Source organism: Macadamia integrifolia, unplaced genomic scaffold (assembly GCF_013358625.1).
Source record: "Macadamia integrifolia cultivar HAES 741 unplaced genomic scaffold, SCU_Mint_v3 scaffold1497, whole genome shotgun sequence".
Lineage (NCBI taxonomy): Eukaryota > Viridiplantae > Streptophyta > Magnoliopsida > Proteales > Proteaceae > Macadamia > Macadamia integrifolia.
In genome coordinates, this window is record NW_024868232.1 from 179,634 (window position 1) to 199,237 (window position 19,604).

The 19,604-nt window shown below is 37.1% G+C and overlaps 2 protein-coding genes across 7 annotated transcripts in view; both read left to right on the plus strand.

Moving 5' to 3' along the window:
• The window catches only part of LOC122063949 (dnaJ protein ERDJ3B-like), an 8,463-nt gene extending 2,865 nt beyond the window's left edge, over positions 1-5,598 (plus strand). Inside the window, exons 5-10 of the mRNA XM_042627636.1 lie at positions 1,099-1,215; positions 1,426-1,512; positions 3,775-3,834; positions 3,923-4,000; positions 5,013-5,084; positions 5,177-5,598. Coding sequence (XP_042483570.1) covers positions 1,099-1,215; positions 1,426-1,512; positions 3,775-3,834; positions 3,923-4,000; positions 5,013-5,084; positions 5,177-5,335 — 573 coding nt within the window. The 3' untranslated portion in view covers positions 5,336-5,598. The remainder of the gene's footprint in view (positions 1-1,098; positions 1,216-1,425; positions 1,513-3,774; positions 3,835-3,922; positions 4,001-5,012; positions 5,085-5,176) is intronic.
• Positions 5,599-7,218: 1,620 nt separating this feature from the next.
• LOC122063962 (zinc finger matrin-type protein 2-like) overlaps positions 7,219-19,604 on the plus strand; it is a 12,968-nt gene continuing 582 nt past the window's right edge. The window contains exons 1-14 of one of the 6 annotated variants that reach the window (XM_042627656.1): positions 7,219-7,413; positions 7,681-7,725; positions 9,560-9,944; positions 10,640-10,690; positions 10,801-10,852; positions 10,948-11,031; positions 11,149-11,229; positions 11,322-11,349; positions 11,500-11,582; positions 12,056-12,088; positions 17,589-17,667; positions 17,767-17,819; positions 18,407-18,467; positions 18,718-18,800. In XM_042627656.1, the coding sequence (XP_042483590.1) occupies positions 11,011-11,031; positions 11,149-11,229; positions 11,322-11,349; positions 11,500-11,582; positions 12,056-12,088; positions 17,589-17,667; positions 17,767-17,819; positions 18,407-18,467; positions 18,718-18,800 (522 nt within the window). In that variant the 5' untranslated portion in view covers positions 7,219-7,413; positions 7,681-7,725; positions 9,560-9,944; ... (1 more) ...; positions 10,801-10,852; positions 10,948-11,010. Of the gene's footprint in view, positions 7,414-7,680; positions 7,726-9,553; positions 9,945-10,639; positions 10,691-10,800; positions 10,853-10,947; positions 11,032-11,148; positions 11,230-11,321; positions 11,350-11,499; positions 11,583-12,055; positions 12,089-17,588; positions 17,668-17,766; positions 17,820-18,406; positions 18,468-18,717; positions 18,801-19,604 lie in introns of all 6 variants that reach the window. The other 5 variants (XM_042627657.1, XM_042627654.1, XM_042627658.1 and 2 more) reach the window with 5 other exon arrangements.

A 19,604-nucleotide genomic window follows, 5' to 3' on the forward strand; every position in this document is an offset into this window, starting at 1 on the left:
TTTTTGGGGGGGGGGGTTATATTACATGGGATGACACTGTGAAAGAAAAATGATTATTTTCTTGCAGTTCTTTTTCCAGTTTCGAGCCTTTTTAGAGTTTGAGTTGCGATGGAAGTCTGAAATGGAAATGCCATTATGGGCCTATAAGCAGCCTTATTTAGGCATGGTTTGGGAGTCTTGATTTTTATCTATGTCCAGTTCTAGTGTCTTTGTTGATGTTAAGGGAAATATCCACAGGTTGATCTATTGGTTAGTTCACTCTTTTATATTTCTTACATGTGCAATATTGAATGGATTTCCTACTACTGCTACTGTTTGTGGGGATTATTGATGGCCGGATATTGTGAAGGTTCTATTTGTGTTGATTGTGGGCCAATCTGATGGCATAGGCCCTAGTATACGTTTTCTTATGCTGACCATTTCACCAAAAAAAAAAAAAAAAACCTTTATGGTTGTCTCCTGCTAATTTCTTATCTGATATTTGAGGTCAACTGAAGTGTCAACCCGCCTATGTTTTCCCAATTGACTTGAAATTTCTAGTTGTAGGCTGGCCATATATCACGGCCACAAAGTTACATGATTTTTTAAGATAATTTTAGTTGTTTCTTGAATTACCAGCCTGATCTAAAAATTGGGTCTTGAATTTAGCGGACAGACATGTCAATTTGCACACCCTTTGACCCTATAATGATCAGATTTGAAGATTCTTCTTCTGTCTTATTTGTTCACGAAAGTCTATGCCTGTGAAATTCCACTAAATTTGGAAACCGTTAGTGAAATTTGATCGCAATCCTAGAGCCTAATGGTAGTATTTTCATGACTAAAGGCCAAACTTATCCCTTAATATCTCTTTAGCTCATTCCCTGTAGGATTTGATACATTCTGCCTGGCATCTACTTGGTTATACTTCTTTTTTGTTTTGTTTTGATATGCCATACTAATGCATGGTGGTATTGGTCCACAATTGGAATACTTATTTATGCTTTATAAGTTTTACATGGATAGTTTTATTTTGTTGCTCTTCTATAACCAGTAGTCATGCAATAAGTTGGACAGTTATTTCCTTCACTTATGTGATGTATTTTGTGCAATTATTAGGTATGGAGGGAGAAAAATGTCTTAAAGCCAGCCCCTGGTAAGAGGCAATGTAACTGCAGAAATGAGGTCTATCACAGGCAAATTGGCCCGGGAATGTTTCAGCAGATGACAGAGCAGGTATTTCCACTCTTCGATAGATTTATCAAAGAAATGCTTATGCAAGGTGACTCCTGTAAGGTGTCTTTGTATCTCATGCTTCATGATTCCACAGAATTGTAGATTTTTGGTCTACCACTTCTTCATTTTTGCCTTCATATCCTTTTTACCAACAGCCCAAAGCTAGAGTTCTACCGTGGTAGAATAACATTAATTGTTCATCTCTTTCAGGTCTGTGAGCAATGCCCAAATGTGAAATATGAAAGAGAGGGGTACTTTGTCACCGTTGATATTGAAAAGGGGATGCAAGATGGGCAAGTAAGCTTTATTTCTAGCAAATGCTTTTATATGAAAGAAATTCAGTTCATAAGTTTCTCTGCATTGTGCATCTTTGTAATTAATAACAATTTTCTTTCCTGATTTTGGTGTTTAGATAAATGATTAATTTTGATATGTCACTCTCTCCTTCCATGCTTTCCTTGGGAAGCTAACTAGAAGCAGGGGCGGAGCCGAGAATTTTACATGAGGGAGGGCTAGGTTCAATAGTTGACCCTCCGTTGATTTAGGACCCACTTCACATCCAGTTCATATATTGAATTCCCTACCAGAAAAAAAAAAAAGGTTATTGTCTTTGAATTGGGGCTTGATTTTGTTACCCTGTCAAGGGCTGATGTATCCAATTTAACCATTGGAAAAATGAAGCACCACTTGGATTATCTACATGCCAAGAAGCTGGCCCATCTCAACCAAATGGTTTAGTATTGAGTCGGAGTCTTATCGTGTTGATAAATGGAAGGTTGTTGTGTTAATTTTGATTAATAGATATAACATATATCAGTGAACTTCTTGTTGGCGAGGGCGGACCTTGGTGCAATGGTAACCAAGTGGTAAGGCTGCATACATTATGACCCTCTCCAGACCCCACAGAAGCCTCATGCACTTGGCATGCCCTTTTAGTGAACTTGTTGTTGGCCAGCAAACAAATTTCGAAGCCAAATTCAATCATGTGTCAACACCTAGTAACCTTTTCCCCATGTATTTTTGTATATTTACTCGTCCAAATCTTGTTTGATATATTTTAATTATTCCATGTTGCACGATGCTTTAGAGTTGAAATTTAACATGAGTTGAAGGTGATGTGGACAACATGTCCACAAATTTTAAGTACCAATTAAGCATCCACAAGGCATGCAAGGACATCCACTTGATCTCTTTCTCAAGGTGCTCACTTAGAGGAACGATACATGATAGGACCCATATTGCAATCCACTGTCTATATTAAACAAATGCCTTTTTTTCCTTTTAAAATGAGGGCCCACTTTCAACTCAAGTACTATGTGATAAAAAATTTAAATGTCAATAGGGGTGGGGGGCATGCCTTTGTTCATAAAGTGAGGGAGCCCACCTTTCGACTACAAATTTATTGCGACTTGATGTCAACTGAAAACTTGTCCAAACCTGAAAGAACCCTTACCCAATCACGTATAAAAGGCTGTGTTGCTTACTACCAACAACCCCACACCCCCTACAGAAAAAAACAGCCCAGCTCTTCTCTAGCTTGTCTTTCTTCCTCACCTTATGGTGACTAATTTTTTCTGTCCATGTTTGCCTTCTCATTTTTCCACTGCAGGAGTTCTATTTTATGGTAACAGCTGTAAGCCTGTGACTTTTCTTTGCCCTCATGGGTCAGTTATAGAACGAACTTCTCCATAATGAAACAAGAAAACCCCTTACAGTGTGGACCCAAAGTTGATTTATAATTTTTGTCTTTTTTTTTTTTTAACAGGCTGTAGAAATGGCTAACTTACTTAAGTTTTCCCTCTTTGTTCATCTCAAATTGAAATCTGGCCAAGCATTTGATGGTTCTAGGTTTGAACATATTTCTCAATAAGTGACTGACCCAGCAGATACCACTTGGTGGGGAGTTGATTGGTCTGAGTCATTGGTATTTTCTGGTTTAAATCACTATGATAATTAACCAAATAGCTATAAGTCATATGGCAAAAGCTTCCCACTCCCTTTATTTAGCAATTTTAAGGTTTATAAAATCAGTTAAGGCTTTATAGTTCTATCTAACTAAAAGGATTTCTTGATTGAATAAATGTCGAGTTTTAGCCATCAGCTTGTGTTATAGGTTTTTCTTTAATGCATTTGCAATTATTTTGGAATTGGAATTTCTGATTTCTTCTATTGCCCTGTACATTGTGATTGGTGTGCTGCCTCCTTTTTTGCATATTAGTCTTGATCTTTCCAGTTGGAAGTTAGTTCATATCGTCTGTTGACTATCATGCTCTCTGATTTTTTTTTCTCTATTATGCACTGCTGCTTCACATTTGAAAGTCTGCTGCCTTTTTTTTTTTTATATATATTAAGTTTGATCTTTCCAATTAGAAGCTTGGAACATATAGTCTGTTGTGCTAGTAGCCTAGTATGCCCTCTGAACAATCGAGAGTTACTCTCTAGCACTTCTGCATCACATTTCATGCATATGTCTGAGCAGGTTAATGATAGTTCAGTAAGGAACATCTTTTCATGGTTATGTTTGGCTCCTAAACATTAAATGGTCTCTGCTTCTTACAGGAGGTAGTGTTTTATGAGGATGGTGAGCCTATAATAGATGGAGAAGCTGGAGATCTCAAGGTTTGTTCTTCTTTCTCTATACATTTTACTGCCTATGTACTGGTTCAAATTGTAGATTCAGGATAATAATCATCTTCTTCCGAAGCAGTTCCGTATCCGTACTGCACCACATGATCACTTCAGAAGAGAAGGCAATGACCTGCACACAACTGTTACCATAACACTGGTAACTATCTGTACTTTACTTGTTTAGTTTCTTGTTCTTCTATTCATTCTTATAGGTTTTTGTCCCCCCCTCCCCCCCAAATTTTCTTCTATTTAGTTCTGCTTAACCAAGTTGAAGTGACCTTAAAAGATCTAAAACATAAGTACTATTCACTTAGTTCAGTATCTCAGTTTCTTAACTGATGGAGGTACATGTGGTCATTCAAAATAAATAAATGGGAACCTGCCAGCTAGTTGACCTGGGAACAGAACTCCTTTTTTTTTTTTTTTTACCCTTTTGAATAGGAAAGATACATTATATTTTAACCCTTCACACTTAATCCCTAGACCCCTTCCCAAGGTGGGATTTGATACCAAGACCTCGCTACAACCAGCTGAGGTCCTTACTGGCTGCACTAGCTGGCACCTCCAACTCCTTGTCAATTTTGTTCAGGGGAGGAAGTGATTCTAAGCTGATGTTGCCAACTGCCGTGTCAACACTATGCCTATCCGGTAATCTTATTGCATTGGCTGGCAAGCTTGACCTCTGTAGCCTGTGATTTAAAACATTGATGCAGGACGATGGTCCATGCCCTGTACAATTCGAGTTGTTCAATCAATGTGATACCGACTTGAAAAAAAAAGTTGTTCAATCGGTCAGGGTTTTAAAACAAGGAATTGGTATCTGAATCTGGTCTAGACAATTCTGATCTGATTCCTTCATATTGGATGGAATTGGCCAGAATCAGCCTGAACTCTAGAAACCCTCTATGGATCCCTCACTCCTGAAGGGCAGGAGTCGGGATCAGGTTCGACCAGTTGCGATTCAAATCGGCCAATTTGCCTGATCCCATTTCGATTTTCAAATTTGTGGTATAAGTGGAGATCATCTGTGGATGTATTAAAATGTTTTTCCTTATCCCCCCATCCTCCCCTCCCCACCTTCTGTTTTCTTCTCTCTATTTCTTTTCTTGTTAACTAGGAAACTTTTCAGTTTTCCCCTTTCCCGATTTGATTCCCGAGGTTTGCTTCAGGTCCAAGCACTAGTTGGTTTTGAAAAGACCATCAAACACCTGGATGAACATCTTGTAGACATCAGTTCAAAGGTGAGCATGAATATGTACTTTGAACCTTAGACGCTGCTTCTATTAATTAAATACTCCTAGTCAGGGGATTGACTTGGGCATAATACTTCCAGGGAATTACGAAACCCAAAGAAGTGAGAAAGTTCAAAGGTGAAGGGATGCCATTGCATTTTAGTTCAAAGAAAGGGGATTTATATGTTACATTTGAGGTTCTGTTCCCTACTTCACTAACAGAAGACCAGAAGACCAAGATCAAGGCAACTCTTAGTTAATTTCATAGTTCTTTCCCTTTTGAGCTCCAAGATGTTTCAGTGTACAATTATGAGGTCAACTAGAAGCTGTAGGCAGCCCAAGGATGGAGTCAATGCTTTGATCCTTGATACTGCCTTATTCTCATGAGGTGGATTTTGCTCCTGATTCTTACTCTCCTTGAATAGACCCCCCCCTCTCCTTTCCCCACTACCAAAATTAATGTAAGATTCTAACAGAAAATTTGTGAAACTAAATTTTGTTGTGCAATTGTTTATTTTACTTATATCATGCTCTTCATATTTACCAACCGAGTCCAAATTTGGTTTATCTGAACGGAAGTATAGTGTATAAGGTCGTAGCAAGGCTGTCCTTAAATGGACAAATGCTAAGTACCTATTACGTAGTGGAAATAAACAATGTTTGCCATATTTCTAAATTGGTTTTAGAGTTTCCATTTCTTTGAGTTTTTTTACTATTTATCCTATTTGGTGGTCTAATTCAATCAAATGGCCCACTATGTTGCTTTAAGAAATTTCTATCTTTTCAATGGTCTATCACAAATGGTAGACATAGATTTTCTTCGCTCACAACAATTTTTGAGCTATTACAACATAAGTTGATTGCATAAAATTACATAGAAGCTTACCGTCTACGTCACCCTTCCATGTGGTACAACTAGGGGAGTAGTATTAGAAGACTTTTACCATATAACCCTCTACAATTCCTTAGGTAAAAATTTTAATTTACCTTCAAATTTTACAACTTTATAAAGGGGGAAAAATTCTTGTGGTTAAAGAGCAAAAGGCTTCTTGAAGGAGGTAGGCCCATAGGTCCTTTATTTGCATGTCAAATTTCTTTTTAAAAGAGAGTTTGCCAAATATCAAATATTTCAAGAAATAAAAGAATATAAAATATTGATTGCAATATAGTGTACATGCATAGGTATATATGATAATACTTTTTTTTTTTTTTTTAACCCAGGGTGTCTGAATCTTTGAACCGACTAATCCCTGGGGTCACAATGATATCGTTTACACAGGACTGGGTCAGTCTGAGATAGAAATTCTCGTGCGGTGGCCCCAAGAAATTAGGTGCAACGGCAAAGGTTTGATCACAAGACCTTGCTTCCTGAAGTGGAGTACATAATAATGCACGCAAATACATGAAGTGTGTATGATTGATTTTGAATCCAAAATTTGACATTATACTTATTTGGACTTTTGGAGGATCGTTGTCTATCTAATGGATCAAAATAGTTGTATTTGTTGACTACATGGAAGGATTAGAGGCTCTATGAAGAGAAGCCTCTCCATACTGAAAGGTAGAGGCACAAATGCCTTATGGGAAGGGGAAAACCCAAATTGCACCTATTCAGTGTATCAGCCACTACTTAGGTCTCGTGTTTCTCTCCCCTTCTGGTTTCCTGAAAAGTCTATCATTTTCAAATCGCAACCATGGATCAAGGTATTGGTATCATATTAGCAGATACATATCAATATCGTCAATACCTGATATTGATACGATATCAATACAAATAAAGGAGTATAAAGTGATTCTTTTGCATTTATCTTAGGGCGCGTTTCACTGCTTGATTATGGGGAATGTAATTCCATAGAATCATGATTCTTACAAAATGATAGGTTGCGTTCGTTTCGTGTAAGAAATGGAAATTTCAATTTCTATGTCAAAATATCATTTTTTTTTTAATGAAACTAGAATGATAGAACTCGGAACTACCTTTTATTATTTCGTAAAGTCTCATTCTTTTCGATTTTTTTTTTCTTTTTATTAGAACAAAAACCAAAACACCATAAATGCATCAAACACTTTATTCCGTTTTCCAGAAACGTTTTTTTAAGGTTACCAAAACGCAGCTACAGTACTTGGTACCCCTATAATCCGTTCTACTCAAAATTAGGCGATTCCAGTTTTTCATTTTTTTACACATAGCCCGATTCTTATCTAAGAACCCCCATTGAGGAGTTGTCAGATAAGAATCACATGATTCTTTGCCAGGTATAGAAGGGGGTAATTCTTGTGTGAAGTCTGAAAATCGGGCTCCTCCATCCATCGTTAGTCCTGGAAACTGCGCAGGAAGGTGAGGAAAACTTCTCTGAGTCTCTCTCAACTCTTCTTCTTCCTCTCCTCCTTTGATCTATCGTTGTCTGCCTTGAATTTTGTATTTTGTATTTTTTCCTTAAAACCCTAACCATGGCTGTGATCTGTGGAGGCAAGCATGTCTCAGTCTCTCTCAACTCTTCTTCTTCCTCTCCTACTCTGATCTATCTTCGTCTACCTTCAATTATTGTAATTTTTTTTTTTCTGAAATCCTTAACCATGGCTGTTATATCTGTGGTGTTTCTAGGTATTCGGTGGAGCTTAACGCTGCGGCTTTCAACACTTAACGAAGGTATGATGGTCTATCTTCCTCTCGTCCTCTGAATCATCGTCTTCTGTCTGTGATTTCTGCCATGGCTTTGATCTGTGGCTTTTTTTTCTGCCATGGCTCTGAATCATCGTCTTCTGGTTGCGAGTGACTGCAGCTTGCAACTATTTTTTCTGAAATCCCTAACCATGGCTGTGATCTGTGATTTTTTTTTTCCTGAAATCCCTAAAACGTGGCTTTGATGGGTTTGTGTATAGAGATTTTTTTCGTTTCTCTTCTTTTTTCTTCAATTCTGCAGTTCTCCAAATGCTTGAGATGTTAATAGAGACCAAATGCTCATGGTTGTACTCATCATAAACAATATTTGGGGTTGGGTTTTTCACAGCAGCTACAGTGGGTGGAAGTAGACCAAATGATATAGACCCTGCAACTAATTTAAGTTTGGTCTCTGTGTTGTGACCATCAATCTAATTAAAATAGCATATCTGTTTTAATTATGCTATTTCTTGATCATCAATGCTAATGAAAACTATTGCTCCTTCTTGAATTAGATTTTATATCTACTAAGCAAGTTGAAGCAGCTCATTTGAAGTACACGGTGATAGGATTTAGTACATGAATTTGATTTTCTGAGCCAAACAGTAGGCATGATGGTCATTATTGTACTTTTAACTGTCAGAACAGTGGCTTCATAAACTCCAAAGAGATTGAATTTCCCAATAAACTACAGGCAAACTGGGATAAAGAACTACATGATACTGTCTAATAAAGAACTAAATGATACTGCCTCCAGCTATACCTTTGGGCCTGAATTTTTTCATCCAAATCTTAAATGATAAAGCAACAAAAAAAAAAAAAAAAAAATTGGACCATAGGTAGTCTGAAGCATCCCTATGATACAACAGAGAGACCAAACTTAAATAAAATTAAGGTACAAAATAAGGATCTGATACCCCACTTGAGGTACCAAAATAAGATTCATATACTTAACTTGAGGTACAAAATAAGGACAAATTAAGGATATTTTTTCATCCTTCAGGGAGAACTACATTCTTTGGCAGACAACAGCTTTAAAAATGATCTGCATATCCTAAACCTTGTCAATGCAGTCTATTTGAGAACCATCATTTTGATTGTTTAGGGGTATAATGTGCATTGATCTGACACTGGCCAATGAAGAACGAAAAAAAGAAAATTTTGCTTAGGCCAGATGGTTAGGATACTCAAATTGGTGTACTTTTTCAGCCGTACGCCATTGGCTAAATGTATTGCCCCAGGTTAGGAGTGGTTATATCTTGAAGCGAATTCATTTGGAAGGCTTACTATGCTTGTTTTCCTTTTGGTGTTTTGGCATAGTAAACCTGGTCCTAACGTGTCAAGGGTCATACAAAACCATACCCAATAGCGGTGGTGTAAAAAACAGAGTTTCATTTTAACCTGACCTGCCAATTCCTAATCAGGGCGGTGAATTGGGAATAATGTCTACTGTTTGAGTGGTTAGCTCAATTCATTGGCTGCTACTTTGTATAATTTATTTCTGGCCAGGGAAGGGCAAAAGCCAGGTCATGAATATCACATATTCTCAGTTTTCTTGCTGATTCCTTGATTCGTAATTGTAAATTTTTTAACCAAACACTTAAATTTTGTACTCCACTTTATTTCACTTCTAACCAAACTGGGTCAATGGGATTATCCCCTGTTGGGAACACAGGCGACCGGTTTTCATCTAAGGATTAGGAAAGAAATGGCAGAGAAATCATGTACATCATAGTACTCTGCCACTTTCACTGTTTCACATGTACATTTCAAGGATTTAAATATCAGTATGAATATCCTAACTAATTTGAATTAGTTGCAGGGTCTACATCATTTGGTCTACGGCAGTTGGTGTAGAATTTTAGACTCCATAGTTTCTGCCATGTTGTTCATATTGCCCTTGTCTACTATCTGAAATAGCCAAGAGTTGATGAGAACCATCCAACATGGTTGCATATGAGAATAAGGGAGTTTGATCTGGGAATGGAGGCCAGTAAAGCTAGCAGGCATCCTTCCAATGCTTGTGACCATGCAGTGGATGGAAGATGGACTCTCGGCTTTTCGTATGCCAAGTCATGTGAGGCTGCTCAATCATTGCTACTGGAAGAAATTTGCAAGCATAAATCTTTGGGAGCTTGACAGATGATCACAAGAATTGAAGTTTTCCACCATCAGACTTCTCTGCTCTCCTGGCTTAGTTATTACAGGTTCTAGCACATGTAACTCAACTACTTGTTAACGGTTACAATGGGGTTTGGCTTGATCAACTCAGTTCATTATGTTATAAACTTAAGATACTATAATTTTATAAAGGCAACCGTTACAGACTGATGGTAATTTAAAACTACTTGTTCATTGTGGAACTGATAATTCCATAAAGGCAACCGTTACAGACTGATGGTAATTGTAACTAGATGGTAATTTAAAACTACTTATGAACAGTCAAAGACCGATATGGCCTTTATATTGGCAAAACTGATACGACACATCAAGGTTTTAAAACTCGGTTAAAATTGAGATTGTAACCAGGTGGTAATCGAACTACCATCTAGTTACAATTACCATCGGTCTGTAACAGTTGCCTTTATAAAATTCCCGAGTTTTAAAACCTTACAGACCGAATTATAGTATGGGACCCATTCAATACGAACTGTCAATTCCTAACGCCCATGTTGTAAGTTGAGATTGTAAGCTTGATAATAGTCTTAAATTAACATCCAGTTTTCCCCGTCTCCCTACGCTCTTCTCAAGGCATACCCTGCCTTGTCCAACGGGAAGCAGGGTCTCAAACCATTTCCATGCTTTGGTTCTATACTTTTCAAATTCATCCGTAGAGTACCAAAACAGGAAAAAGGATTCCTATTAAATTTCTCGTTCATAGCCTTTCCGTTCTACACTGCAGAATTCAAATCCAGCATTAGGGTTCGTTCTTTTTTGACATCATAAGCTACCGGTACGATTTCATTCCTCACTGTAGATGTTCTTGTTGTACTGTACTATCAATTTTATTCTTTGAGATTTTCTCCAGAATTTATTACTTAGATTTTTGTTCTCTTTGCAAAGTTGTGAATCGGGTCATATAGGTGGTTTTGGATTCAATGAACTCATGTTCTTGGTAGGATTTGAGTTCACAGATGTCACTTTTGATATATTTTTTTAATCTAATAATAAATGTTTCCAGTGCTAAAATTGTTGATTTCTTGACAATAGCATCCGGACATTAAAATCTACGGCTTTCAAGTTTAAGAGCAATTGGGTGCAGATTTTGTAGCGATGTCTCAACCTGGCAGTAATGTAAGCTTCATGTTGTGAGACAGTTCAAATAAATTAGTTGTCTTCTTTTCTTTTGTTGTAATTTAGGATGGTTGATATGGGTGATGTGGAATTGCTACTTTTATTGTCTATCTGTAGGCTGTTGGAGTTGACAATGCGTATCGAAGGAAATTTAACCGAGAAGAATATGCAGAACGAGCTCGTGAACGGGAGGAGAAGGTATGCCGGTTTAATGATTAAATTGGGAGGTTCTGAATTAATTTTGTATGTTTGACTCACTATTGTTTTAAATTTGCATTGTGGTGCTGGAGGACGAGGAGGGACGGTTTAAATCCAAATGTAAGTGGTTTTGATTCAACTATTTTTCTTGTTTATATTCTGTGTTCTGGTTTTTTTATTTTTGTTTGGTGGAAATGTGACATGAAGTAGTTGAAATTTCGGGTTGTTTATGAGTTATCTGATGTATCAATTTTAAAAATTCATTTGCAGCAAAAGGTCCTCCGGTGCAAAGGAAGGCCTTGAAGCACAGGGATTATGAAGTAGACCTAATTTCTCGCCTGGGAAAAACCCAGGTTTGTCAGTTTCTCTCTAGTTTGCTTTTATTGTTGAAATAGCTGTTTAGGTTTCTCTTCTAATGTTTTTAACTTTGTTGTGCTAGTACAGTTCTAGAAACTTTGGGAGTCCTGTACTAGTGATCTGATTTCTTTTTACTTGACTATGATTTACTATTCTGAGGTACTTCAATTAATATGAGGTGTAAGTTCTCGTAAGCAAGAATTTTCGCAATATTGTTTGTGCTGAGCCCTTTGCTACTGATCCTTTTCAGTCTTACTGCTGTGTACAGTGCATCCTTCATTCATGGGGAAATTCTTTCCTTAGTAATCGTATAATAGGCATGGTTAATCATCTTGCAAGGATGCATTTGCTATTAAATCTTTTTCTATTTAATTTTCATTATTGAAGCCTAAATTTACTTTATTTAGATGACTTTAGTGGTATTTGGGTGCTGTTTCTGGCTTATGACTTGTGATAACTTTTGTTGCAGGTTGTTACTCCAATAGCTCCTTTAAGTCAGCAGGTACTTTCTTTCTTTATTTTTTGTTCAATAGAATTTGGTTCTGCATATTTGTTGATGCCATGATAATTTGAAAACAGATATATCACATGTGTATGTTCTTCGTTGCGATTTTCAGACTCGTTTTCTTTTATGTTTACTCATTAGTTTTTGGGACATAGATATTTTTCTATCATCTTGCATTCAAATATTCAATGAGATCCCCCTCCCCATCTCTGTGTGTGTGTGTGGATAAACAAATGATTTTATTAGAAGGGGAGGATCATGTAAGGGATAAGGCCATCTAAAAAAAAAAAACAAAAAACAAAGAACAAAAAAATTCGAAAAACAGGCTGCACTTATTCTTCAGTGCAAATCCTTGAGGATGAACAATTTTATATAATGTAAGGAAAATAATTCCTTTAGCTAAGTTGAACATCTGTACCATGGTTTAAAGTATCGTACCGTATCTGTATCGGCCCTTACTGATACCATACATGAAATTTTAAAATCCTTTTGGATCGATATGTATCCTACGATACGATACAATACACCACTGATACACACCGATATGATACGATATGCATCGATACTCTATGAAAAATAAACAATCGAGGTGAAATGTACGTTTTGTTATGTATTGGTACATATCGTATATCGGTATTGTACCGATACGGTGCGCTATGGTCATATAATGGCCAAGATGGGTTATTTTTCAAGAAAACACGATCTTTTGAGGGGGTTTTTGTTCTAAAGTTGCTGTCGGCCATTTTTCTCTCTAATTAAAGTGGAAGTCAAGGTTGGGAACAAGGATTTTACATTTATGGGACAAGTACAAACCTTGGATTCTTCGTGCGATACTCACAATTCAGTGTTTATGTATAATAAATGTTATATATATGTTTTTTTTTTTTTTTTTTTTGGCAAAAGTGTATAAAAAAGTGTTTCCTATCTATTTATGTGCATATCTTTAGCGTATCTCTGATACGTATCTTAATTTTGGCACTGATATGGTGACCGATACCGATACTTTAATCCTTGATCTTTACTTTGTAAGGTTTGAACCTTCTATGAATAGGGCCCACGAGATCACCAACTCCTTTACATTTGTAAATTAGCTGTGAGGCTGTTTCTAATCTCCTTTAAGTATTTGCATGGAATGGTTTTGTTGACTGAGTAGGCATTCTTGATGCCAAGGTCACCCTGTTGTTTTGGTCTACAAATTTGGTTATGGTTTACTAAATGAGACTTAAATGCATCCCAGAAACCTCTCTTTATTTGAACTCCATGATGTGACCAATCACCACTGTCACTGTTGAAAGAGATAGTAACTCTTTGGGAACGTTTGGAAGTGAAGCTTTCATTACAATTACCTCCTAAATTGCTTGCTGTCCACCCGTCCAACTTCCACTCAATGTGATGAATTACTGGCTCAAACACACTTGACACTAAGAAGCATCCAATGGGAGACCTAAATAAACTGATGATAAAGGTCCAAGTCTACAATGGGGATAAAAATCCAGCTTTTTAAAAGCTTTCAGGCCCAAAGTAGCTTGGAGAAGTTGGCATCTAATCCTGAAATGGATTCAAGATATTGAAAAATTGTTCCCCAAGAAACACAATTTGTTATGGGAGACAATTCAGAAAATTTCTGCGTCTGAACGGCAAATGGAAGATATTAGGACCTCCTATTAAGAGTCTCTAAACCCTCTAGGGCCATGTTTGGCATACATACTTAAGTCTCTGGAGTTACCTTTTTGTGGACTAAATTCCTGCTTCTTTGGAGTGATTCCAGATTTAGGAGCACGTATGTATAATTCTTCTTGATTGTACTTCTCTAGGGTGTAGTCATGTTTGGATTGAGTCCCCTCTATTTTTCTCTCTCAATCCAACTCAGACTTGTCCAAGGTTCACGGTATCAGGTTTCGACCTCTGGGGAGATCGAAATTTCGGTGGAAACCTAGAAAATTTCGAGGATACCGGGGAATTTTTTTCTAATATGATGGAAACTTAGGTTTCGACTCCCAAACAGTGTTTTTTTGTCTGATTTTTTGTGTAGAGTGTATTTTAAACATTTCTAACACATTCACATCATTAGTTTCATAAAAAAAACACAAAGCCTTACTTGTGTGGTGAACCAAAGGTTTGATAATCATTACGCTGACTTGTTGGCTTAAATTCTGAGACTTTACTACATAATGACTATATATAGTCTACAATTTATGTCAAAACATAAGACATAATCCAAATGATCCAAAATAGATAAAAATATTACATCATCAACAGTTATCTATCAACACTGAACAGTAATGACTCAATTACTCAACACTCGAAAGTAGTGACTCAATTCCAAGTAGAGTCTAGGCAGCTCCATCCAAGTAATGACTCACTACCCTCAAGGTACGCATGTTATTTTTTCTAACATTATATATGTTGGGGTATGATGTCTTGTAATCCGTCGTAGTTTAATCCAGGGAGTACCGGTGCAGCACCTAGACAGGCAGGACGGCGGTCCCATTAGCCGGTTAACGGGCCGTGGGGGTTGTAAGTGGGGCAGGACGTCCCCCTGCATAGCCCCCCGCTCGAATTTTTTATTTGAGGGCAATTGTGTACTTTCCGGATTAGGGTTTTTTTTCGCTATATATTTGTAGCGAGAGTTTTTCTCTGTAATGCAAGCAATACTGAGAGGTGTGAGGACGAGAGCTGTAACCCTATTCTCCATTGATAGTGAAGCAGGATTTCATCTCACCGGGGACGTAGACAACCTTGCCGAACCTCGTAAAATCCGTGTGCATTGTTTTGTTTTTCCATTATCTTCTGCATCGTTTTAGGGTTGTGTTTCTACAAATAGTAAGCTGTGTATACCTTATATCATAAAAAATCAACATTAAGCCACATCAAGTCATTAAAATCAACATTTAGCCGCATAAAATCATAAAAAATCAACATTAAGTAATATTAAGTTATAAAGAATCAACATTTAGAGAATGCTCTTGTTATATAATAAGTTTGACTGGTCAAATGATTTTTATTTTTACATGAGACCTTTTGTATTAAGTATAACATAAAACCAGATTTCCAACAAGCCTAAGATTATTTAAATTTAAGTTGTAATGACATAGTTATGCTCCGATCAAACTTATTTTAATTTTAAAGTGCACTAATGCTATTAAAATCGCCTGAATGAAAATAATTTTAGGGATAGCAAAACAAAAGATTATTTTACCGGACTTTTGGTTTTTAGTAATGTTTTAACATTATAGGATTTATAAAATTTTCATAATTGAGAAAAATCCCAGCATTTAGAAGTTGAAAATCTTTTCATTTATTACACTCCTATCCCCTGTGAAGTTTAAAATTACAACCGTGTCCCTCTGATGTTGTAGATTCTATCAATCGTACCAATGTTGTGAGTGGTCCACTGTTAAGTGATGATGCATGATGTACAATTGCAATTTAAAACCGAAAATACCCCTAATCAAATGGTGATTACATCATTGCCCTCACCCATTAGCTTCATCTTCTTCCCTTGAAGAAAAGTTCTCATCTCCAAATCACGAATCCTCATCTCTGTTCTCTGCATCTACCAATTCAATTCTGCAACTTCATTCTTCCTCGATTCACTTCTTTATTTCCGAGATTTGTCTCTCTACAATACCTAGAAACACCTGGATTGATTAACACCCCTAAATGTCACCCATGACATTCTTCTTCGAGGGTAGGGTTTCAAGATTTTTCTTTTTCACACTGAACGATGCTCTTCTTGTCTCTTTCAAGAGGTGGGGATTCTAAATTCGAAGGACGACATCGAGCCTATACTCCAAACGATTTGGTGGTAGATTTCACTTTTTTTCTATCTATCAATTGGGATGAAAATCGATTCATATAATAGGCTATTATATTAGTTTGGATTATGAAATTAAGTTTGAGTGTTTCTTCTTCTTGATTGAAGAAACTCTATCACAGTTTGTTTCGGAATCCATGGCTACAATGACTTGTGGCGACACCACATCCGACGTTTTCCGAAACGACTCATAGGCGTTAGATCTTAAGATGGTTGCTATTGCCGCAATTCTTACAGCTGGTGTTGTTGGTGTTGCAATTCCCCTCGTCGGTGAGGTTTCGTTTTGATGGGCCTTCTCCGAGGCTGAGATCTTTGTCTTTGAAGAAAACGCCTGAGCCCCTTTGAAAAGCCGTTGACGATTGTCTGTACTTCTCGTCTTCGACCTCTCTCCATGTCAACCTCTCCCTTGTTGTATGCGAGGCTGCTAGAATGCTCCGGGTTCGTAATTCCGAGATGAGAGAGCTCCGAGAACCCCACCTCCTTCTTTCTAATGCTGAGATGCAGGGTTCCTCTTGAATTGAGGATATTATTTACACAAGGGGATGGGGGTAAAAATGACATTTGACAGGTAACTCTACCAGTGTTAACTCTACAAGGCATGGTTGTAATTTTAAACTTCACAGGGGATGGGAGTGTAATATATGAAAAGGTCAGGGGAGGGCAGTGAAATTTCCTCTAAATTTAATTCATGTTACCTTTATTAAGCCTCCCATCCTTATCTCCTCCTTATTTACGTCTTGCCATTAAATTGTTGTCCATTCCAAGAATACTCTTTCCTCATCAAACGTGTTATTCCACTTGCTGGTTTGTTTCTTTGTTAATTGACTTCTATTAATTATTACAGATTTGCCATCGGGTTGATTGTTTGAGTTGTAAAGTATCCGAGTGGGCCCATAAGCAAACCCAATAGGGTATTTTGACCCCTGTTTCTGCATCTATTTATCATTAACCTGGGTACCTAAAATTCACTTTACGGTAACTTCCTATTGTCAATTTTCACCACCTCATTTTCAGTCCTATTATTACTAAAGTTACACACTATATACTCTATTTTTGTTCTGCTGATCTTATAACCTTTTGATTCCAAGGTTGTCTCCATAAGTCCAACTTGGCATTTATCCTTGCTTTTGTTTCATCCAATATCATCCGCAAAAAACATACACCAAGGGATTTGATCTTGAATGTCTCTATTCAACTCATCTATGATTAGCACAAACAAATATGAACTTAAAGTTGATCTCGATTTAATCTGATTGTAATTGAGACTTCACTTACCTGCCCCCCACAGTTCTTACACTAGTCACCACACCATTATACATATTTTTTTAACTATGCCCATATATTTACTTGAAACGGTTCTCTTCTCTAATACTCGTCTTTAAGATTGGCGGTTTGGTCTAGAAAGTGAGCCTGCCAATTAGTGGGAGCTCTGCAACAGAAATTCACCGTGGGTGATCACTACCCTTGTAATTCTGCTTTTGTTTGTTTTGCAGCCTCTTGGTTTGTCTATTTTCTAGTCTTGTCTTTCTGTCATTGATTTCCCCTCTCTCTCTCTCTCTCTCTCTCAGTTTCCTTGTCCTTTTACAGAAAATGATATATAATCATATATGTTCAGTGTTTTAAGCTAAATCCTCTGTTTCTTTGCAGCTATTAGTGCTGAAATTAACTTTTTTTTTGCAGGCTGGATACTATTGTGCGGTTTGTGAATGTGTAGTTAAGGATTCTGCAAACTACTTGGACCACATTAATGGAAAGAAGCGTGAGTTCTCTTCCTGGCTTGGGTTTTCATGTACTTTAACAGAAACTGCTTAAATGTTTATGGTGATGTTTGATTGTCCTCTCATTATACTGTTTTTAGATCAAAGGGCTTTGGGTATGTCGATGCGGGTAGAGCGAGCATCTCTTGAACAGGTACTTGCTTACGTTATTTAAAAATGTGCATGAACTGCACTATTTTCCTGAAGACATGAATTTAATAAAATTATGCAAGCATTGGGTATATGCAAGTATGGGTAGTCTTTTTCTAGTTAGGACTGGAGCACCCAAATTTTTTTTTTTTTTTATTTTAACTTCTTCCTTGCATATGCTGTGTCTGAAATAATGATATAGGTCTTAAATTGATTGGTGACATGAAATAGATATCTTGGGTCAAATAGCTGAAGAGGTCTTTGAAACCAATTGTTAGGCTCTTTCTGGATCATCAGCCATGTGATTTATATCATGGTTATTCCCCTTCCAGGTGTACCACATGTATCAGACTGGTAGACTTTTTTCGGTGGTCCTGACTTGAGCTTGGATTTTGGCAGAAAAGAAGGTTGATGTGAAACATTTGAAGTGTAAACAATGAAGAGATATTATGGACAAAAATGATTGAAGATGTGTTCACTGTTCATTCTGTTGATGTGCATTGGGCATGGTTGTTTCATGCATCACAAATACATCATGTAATAAGGATTGCAATGTTACATAGATCACATTTGAAGCTTTTAATGGTGCAGGTCCAAAGTCGATTTGAAATTCTCAAGAAGCGCAAAGTTGCCGGCAGCTTTACTGAGCAAGGTAGGACTTGAAAAGAAATAAATGTCCTCTTATTGTGACCTGCCTCTGAACTTTATAAGACCTTGGTTCTGGGATTCAATTCCTCTTGGCTGATAAATTTGGCTTGGAATGCATTCAACACCCATATATGACTCGTGAGAGCGTGAATCCCTTCTGAGAATAACCAGTGGTTAAAAGTGCCTCTGCCCTCTCGTTGAATTGTGACCCAAATGATAGAGAGAGAATTGATGACTTTCTTATTGGTCTACAGATCTAGATGAAAGGATCCTGAAACAGCAGCAAGAAGAAGAGGAAAGGAAGCGCCAGCGACGAGAAAGGAAGAAAGAGAAGAAGGTAAGATGCTGAGTAGCTTGCTAGACTGTTTATTGCTTGAACTGCATAAATACTTGGGGGAAAAGGGGAGAATTGTCCTGGATAGGTAGGGTGCGGCTGGGTTCATACTTCATACCAGCTGCAGTCCATTACACTATCCTTCCCAGAGCCTGGCATTGTTGGATCCTATGACCGGAGGATAATCATTTTTTATGGGTAAAACTTGGATTCTATTAAGCTCTGTTGCTTCAACATAAAATTTTCCAATCAATTTCTAGTTATAAATTTGTATTTCTATGCCATTTTCCCACTATCTTTGAGCTCTTCTTTAATATTGTTTATTTATTTATTTTATTTTTTGTTGGGGGCGGTGGGGGCATCATTGATCGAGGAAAAGAATGTCCCCATATAATTTTTTTTTTGGGGGGGGGGTAGTCATCTCATGACTTGGAATTAAAAACTCAATCGTTCTTTTCCAAATTTTTGTACTCCATTTGAGTAAAATAATTGTCTTTTTTCATTTACATTCATTTTATTTTGCTTTTAACGAAATTTCTATAAACTATTTTCCTATGAATCAGTTTGTTGCCATGTAAAAAAGGCAGAAAAGGAAAATTTTCCTGTGGATTAGGATTTCCGCTGTTGTTTGATGCAAAATGTAAAATGACATTAAAATAATAAGAATCTTTTTACGTAAAATATGATATTTGCAGGAAACATTTTACAACAAATAAAACTAGGCTATACAGAAATTGCATTTTCTGGAAAAATGAAATCCTTGGCCTACTGTTTAATGTAAGCTCATCTCCCCCACCCCCACCCCCA